Source organism: Phaethon lepturus, unplaced genomic scaffold (assembly GCF_000687285.1).
Source record: "Phaethon lepturus isolate BGI_N335 unplaced genomic scaffold, ASM68728v1 scaffold30128, whole genome shotgun sequence".
Classification (NCBI taxonomy): domain Eukaryota; kingdom Metazoa; phylum Chordata; class Aves; order Phaethontiformes; family Phaethontidae; genus Phaethon; species Phaethon lepturus.
In genome coordinates, this window is record NW_010560241.1 from 4,858 (window position 1) to 11,174 (window position 6,317).

At 57.1% G+C, this 6,317-nt stretch overlaps 1 protein-coding gene across 1 annotated transcript in view; it reads left to right on the top strand.

The window, feature by feature from the left end:
• LOC104625870 (endothelin-converting enzyme 1-like) overlaps window positions 1-4,956 on the top strand; it is an 8,065-nt gene extending 3,109 nt beyond the window's left edge. The window contains 14 exon segments of the mRNA XM_010293620.1: window positions 71-195; window positions 498-710; window positions 803-994; window positions 1,536-1,678; window positions 1,760-1,874; window positions 2,105-2,215; window positions 2,474-2,572; window positions 2,691-2,768; window positions 3,170-3,273; window positions 3,482-3,592; window positions 3,721-3,788; window positions 3,868-4,058; window positions 4,151-4,246; window positions 4,517-4,956. Coding sequence (XP_010291922.1) covers window positions 71-195; window positions 498-710; window positions 803-994; window positions 1,536-1,678; window positions 1,760-1,874; window positions 2,105-2,215; window positions 2,474-2,572; window positions 2,691-2,768; window positions 3,170-3,273; window positions 3,482-3,592; window positions 3,721-3,788; window positions 3,868-4,058; window positions 4,151-4,246; window positions 4,517-4,693 — 1,823 coding nt within the window. The 3' untranslated portion in view covers window positions 4,694-4,956.
• The last annotated feature ends 1,361 nt before the right edge of the window (window positions 4,957-6,317 follow it).

A 6,317-nucleotide genomic window follows, 5' to 3' on the forward strand; every position in this document is an offset into this window, starting at 1 on the left:
CAGCCCCAAGAGGGGGACGGCTGCCCGTCTCTGGGGACACCCTGCGAGCCCCCCTGGGTACCTCCCGCAGAAAACACGACGGCCAACGTGTCAAGCGAGGCGGAGCGCAAGGCGCAGCGTTATTACCAAGCCTGCATGAACGAGAGCAAGATCGAGGAGCTGCGCGCCGCCCCGCTCGTGGAGCTCATCCAAAAGGTTTGTCCCCTTCCTTGAGGAAAAAAGGTCTTCCCTCTGCAAAATGGGGGGAAAAAGCTCATTTATGGGCAGTCCCAGCACCTTCCAGACCCCAATCCCGGTGCTTCCTGGGGCAGAGCATCCCCCAGGGCAGGCGGGCAGAGAGAGGCCAGCATTTATAGGATTTATAGGCGGGTCTTGCATCTCCTGGGCTTTTTAGCCCTATTGCAAGATGTTTCCCCCCAGGATGGGTATTGGGGGGATACTTAAGCAATTCCAGGTGGTTGTTCCTTACCCAAAAGCCGGTTGCTGTCTGTCCCCAGCTGGGCGGCTGGAACATCACGGGTCCATGGGCTGGTGACAACTTCAACGCAACGTTGCGGGAGGTGACGGCGCATTACCGCACCTCGCCCTTCTTCTCCGTCTACGTCAGCGCCGACTCCAAAAACTCCAACAGCAACGTCATCCAGGTGGATCAGTCGGGGTTAGGCCTGCCGTCGCGGGATTACTACCTGAACAAGACAGAGAATGAGAAGGTGAAGGTGTCTGGGGAAGTTTGGCTTTGCCGGGGGGGGGACGCGGGTGGGTGGCACCCACCATACTCATCTCCCCCCATCCTACCATGTAGGTGCTCGCCGGGTACCTGAACTACATGGTGCAGCTGGGGATGTTCCTGGGCGGCACCGATGAGGAGTTGACGCGGCAGCAGATGCAGCAGATCTTGGACTTCGAGACGGCGTTGGCCAACATCACCATCCCACAGGAGAAGCACCGGGATGAGGAGGTCATCTACCATAAAATGACGGCTGGAGACCTAAAGGTAGAGATGGAGTTGGCAAGCCTGCCCGCTCTGACGTGGTTTGGGAAAAGCGGGGCGGATGGGTGGAGGTGACGCAGCTCCTCCGAGGAAGCCCAATGCCGGCTGACACCGTCTGGGATGCTCTTGTGCAATAGCTTGGCCTGTGTCCTCCTTGGGGAAATCCCACCCTGACCTGCTCCTCCCAGCCTCCGGACCACCCCCGGGGCCGGCAGCCGTCCTGCCGCGGCACTAACGCCCTCCTGGCACTGCTGCCTGCAGTCCAGCTGCCGATGTCAGCCCAGTCACCTCCCCTTGTCCCCAAAGGGGCCCTAATGGGTTGTGTCAACATTTTTGACACCCGCCCCACTTTCTTTTCCTCTGCGGGAGGAAATTGTTTACTCCCCTCCGACCTTTGGAGGATGCTGCTGTTATGGGAACTGGCCTCTGCAAAATCAGCTGAATCCCTCAAACAGGAGGTGATGCGGCACCTTCCAGCTTGGGAGGCGGCTGCCACCTCCCTCCGATGGTTTTCGGATCCGTAGCAGCAGCATGGCTCTTGCAGGAATTGGCGCCGGCCGTGGACTGGATGCCCTTCCTTGCCACCGTCTTCTACCCCGTGGAGCTCAACGAGTCGGAGCCTGTCGTGGTCTACGCCAAGGAGTACCTGGAGCAGGTCTCCGACCTCATCCTGGCCACGGACAAATGGTGAGAGCCCCCAGCTCGCGCAGAGGGGTGCCTGGGGTGGGCAGGCATGTCCTGCTGCCCGCTCACCGCCTCTCACCGCAGCCTCCTCAACAACTACATGATCTGGAACCTGGTACGGAAAACCAGTCCCTTCCTCGACCAGCGCTTCCAGGATGCCGAGGAAAAATTCATGGAAGTGATGTATGGGACTAAGAAGGTGAGGGGGGAGCCCCTGATGCCCCCAAATCACCAATAAAACGGTGACAGCTTTTTAAGCCAAGTCCCCATCATCTTGCATCCAAAAAAGAGAGATGTGGGGCAGGTTTTGGGGTCACAGCACCAGGGCAGGAGATGGATGTGGACCCCCATGTCACAGCAGGGGAATGGGGTGGGAAAGTGGGGGCTCTGGCCATGCCACTGGTGATGACCACCTCTTGTCCCATGCAGACCTGCCTCCCGCGTTGGAAATTTTGCATCAGCGACACAGACAACAACCTGGGCTTCGCCCTGGGGGCCATGTTCGTCAAGGCCACCTTTGCCGAGGACAGCAAGCAAGTGGTACGTCCCCGAGTGACCAGCATGCGAGTCCCAGTGCTGGGAATGCCACCGCGATGGTGGAACCGTTGGGACAGCCGATGTTTCTCTGTCCACTTTATTTTGTTCACCATGCATCTCCGTTCACCGTGGTTTTCACCAGTCCACATGCCATCTTGGCATCCTGGCCTCTTCCTCCCCACCGGCACGAAGGGTCCTTGAACTCTCCAGGGTGGGAAGCCGGCTCTCCGGGCTGACGCTGCACCGCATTGTTTTGTCTAGGCAGAGGAAATGATCGCGGAGATTAAAACAGCCTTCGAGGAAAGCCTGGAGACCCTGCAGTGGATGGACGAAGAGACGAGGAAATCAGCCAAGGAGAAGGTGAGGCGCTGGCAGCAGCACTGGGGAGGAGAGGGTGATGGTGGAGGGTGGTGGAGCTGGGCGAGCCCATTCTTCCACCTCTGGGACCAAAAGCACTTTGGTCTTTGTCACCCCCCAGGCAGATGCCATCTACAACATGATTGGCTACCCCAAGTTCATCATGGACCCCAAGGAGCTGGATAAAGTCTTCAATGATGTGAGTTGGTCAGATACATCTCCTGGGTCTCCTATTCCCCCTCCACTAGCATGTGCAGGGCATGTGCCAATTGCCATGGCCTCGGGGCAGCCTTGAGCCCTAGGTTTCCTCCAGAAGGGTCTCACCGGTGTCCTTGGCCCTTCTCTGGCGACTTCCCAGAGACCTGTGGGCCAGTTCTGGGGTGGCTGGGGCTCTTGGGATCCCTGCCCGGGAAGAGGAGGAGCTGGTTTCCGTAACAGTGATTCATTGCCCTCCCGAGACTCAACAGATGTTGGAGAGGAGGAGAAACAAGAGCGGCTGTAACTCAGCTGCCTGCCAGCTCCGGAGGCTCAAATGTGACCACGGAGGAGGCGTGGGGCCGGGCCATCACCGCACGCCGCTCACGCCTTGCTCTTTTGCAGTACGAGGCTGTCTCCGACCTCTACTTCGAAAACGTCATGCAGTTTTACAACTTCTCAGCCCGGGTCACTGCTGACCAGCTCCGGAAACCGCCAAACCGGGACCAGTAAGTCCTCCACTCCGCTTCCCCGTTGCGCTCAGCGGGAATACCACAGTATCTGGAGCGCTGCGGTTTGGTGTCCACCAGACCACACTGGTTTTGAGGAGTTAGAATTTGGGCCGACGAGCTTTGCACCGTGATGAGCAGATGGTGTCAGAGCAAACATTGGCGATGGGTTTGTGCTGCCACGTTGGTTGTGTCCGTGTCCCCGCAGGTGGAGCATGACGCCTCCGACGGTCAACGCATACTACTCTCCCACCAAGAACGAGATCGTCTTCCCCGCTGGCATCCTCCAGGCCCCTTTTTACACCCGTGCGTCTCCCAAGTAAGAGCCTAGGGAAAATGGGGAAGGCAGGATTCCCAAATTTTCTCCCGTCCTAAAATTTGAGGCCACATTTCATGGCTGCAGGGACCAGTGGCTGCTCTCTAAATCTCAGCATCACCCTCCTGCAGGTCACTGAATTTTGGTGGGATCGGCGTGGTGGTAGGCCATGAATTGACACATGCCTTTGATGACCAAGGTACAGCCAGAGCCAGGGAGGTGGGCTGCTGGTGGGGTGGCCGTTGAGGTGACGAAGGACCCGTCTGTGTTTTTGTCAGGCCGGGAATACGACAAGGATGGCAATCTGCGTCCCTGGTGGAAGAACTCCTCGGTGGAGGCCTTCAAGCGTCAGACAGCATGCATGGTGGAGCAGTATGGCAACTACACTGTCAATGGTGAGGCTGTCAACGGCAAGCACACCCTTGGGGAGAACATTGCCGACAACGGGGGCCTCAAGGCTGCCTACCGGGTAAGGCCATGGGGCTGGGGACATGTGGCGGCTGGCACGGCATGGTGGGATCGGTGTTGTCCCCTGAGCCTGCAGTGGTCCCTGGTCTCCAGGCATATCAAAACTGGCTGAAAAAGAACGGGGATGAGGAAACCCTCCCGACCCTCGGCCTCACCAACCACCAGCTCTTCTTTGTTGGCTTTGCCCAGGTAGGTCACTTGGATGGATGCACAAGTTTTTGCGGGGTGGAGGTATGCCCAGATAGTGTTGGGAGGGTGTGACGGCAAAACCGAGGTCTCCAGAGATGCTACGTAGCGGGTGGAGAAGCAGGTTGGGGTGGTGCCAGTTAAAAAACAAGACAAAGCTGGAGCTCGAGCTATGTTGGTGCCCATCAAGCAAGCGGGAAGGTCCGATTTGGCGCCGAGTGGGCCCTACGGTTGCGCACGCCGGCACTCGTGCCTCTTGCCGTCTACTTGCAGGTGTGGTGTTCGGTTCGCACGCCGGAGAGCTCGCACGAAGGACTCATCACCGACCCCCACAGCCCCTCGCGTTTCCGCGTCATTGGCACCGTCTCCAACTCCCGGGAGTTTGCGGAGCATTTCAGCTGCCCCGTTGGCTCCCCCATGAATCCCCCCAAGAAGTGTGAAGTCTGGTGATGAGCGACTGCCTGAGGGAACCAGCTGCCGGTTGCTTTGTCCTCCGCCGATGGCTGAACTTCCCCGGTCCTATTGAGGCTCAAACCACTTCTCTGTGCAACGAACTGCCCAGCTCTCAGCCGGGGCGGCGCCCCGCGTCCCCGGTGTCGTCCGAGGTTCGATCCACTGTGAAAACTCTTCATCCCCTCGCTCGTTTGTGAAATGACTTCATTTTGGGGGTCTTTTCTTTTTCACCACGACCGGGCCACGTGCTGAGGCACGTGCGTCCATGGGCACTACCCCGTATTTACACACGCAGCGCTCCAGCCTCACCCGCCGCCCCGGCAAAAGCTTCTTCGGAGGCGATAAAGGGAATGCTGCGGTGCTGGCAGGCTTGGCTGCATGTCTAAATACACACGATGTACCTTCCTCTCTCCAAAGATGCGCACATGAGGATGGAAAATATTTTAAGATATATTTTTTTGGGGGGGAAATATATATATTTTTTTTCATGCATTGTGGAATACACTGGAAATTTTCAGGGAAAATGCATTTTAAAGCCTTTTTTTTTTTTTAGTCAAAGATTAGTATATTTATTAATTTTTTTACTCAGTGCAGCTGTAGGTGCAGCACCCTGTAGTGACAGTCCCTTGGCCAGGGAAGCTGGATGGGGCTGCCTGGGCTGCGGATGCAACCAGCTGGCCCCAGATCCCGGGTTTCTCCGGGAAGGACAGTCCTCGGAGGATGCCGATGGGGAAATTGGGGACAGCGGGCCTGGGGATGGGGCTGGAGGGTGCTGTGGGTCGCAGAAAGGCTCTGCCAGGATGCTGCGGCTCCTGGGATTATCTTTAATGTCCGAGTGCAAAGGGAAAAGTTGATGTGCCAAAGATGTAACCAAGGTGGTGACGGTGTGGATGAAGCACCCTGTTCTCCCTCCTGCCCCCTCTGAAGCGATGTCAGACACAATTTCCCGTCCCAAAAGCTTCCCTGGACAAGCGCAGGCAGTTCCTGCCGCTGCTTCGCTCACCGCCGTGCCCGGTCTCTATGCCCGGGAAACTGCAAGCCCCGAAATCACCGTGTGGCCCCAAACCTCTATCCCTCCGCAGCCGGTTGGGCACTGGTGTGAGATCTGGTCGGGATGGGGGCGAGAGGCTTTTTTAAGGGTGTTTTTTAATACTCCTTTTGCAGTTCTGAGAGGAAACCACTGATGGTAGCTCAGGTGCTGTGTGTTGTCTCGTAGGGCACCTTCTTGCTCTAGACAGAAAGCAAAGATGTAGAGGGATTTTTAATATTTATATGTAAAAGGAGGGACGGGGGGGGATTTTTTTGTAACTATTTTTTCACCCTATGCGTGGGGCTTATCGTAACTGAAATAAATACTTTTTACTGGGTCTGGAGCTGCTCACGACTTGTTTTTACCGATAGCGGGGAAGTCTTGCATCCCTTTGTCTGCATTTTTCTCCCCGTCCATACCCATAAGACCATCCTGTGCTGACGAAACTGAGCCGAGGAGGCTTCTTCCAGCCTGTGCTTGGCATCTGCCGCCTCTCTCGGAGGCTAAAGCCAGGCTTTTGTGCCCAAAAACCTCACTCGCTGTGGGTGGTTGTTTGCTTTCCACCTCCATGGCACGGCCCCACACATCTCC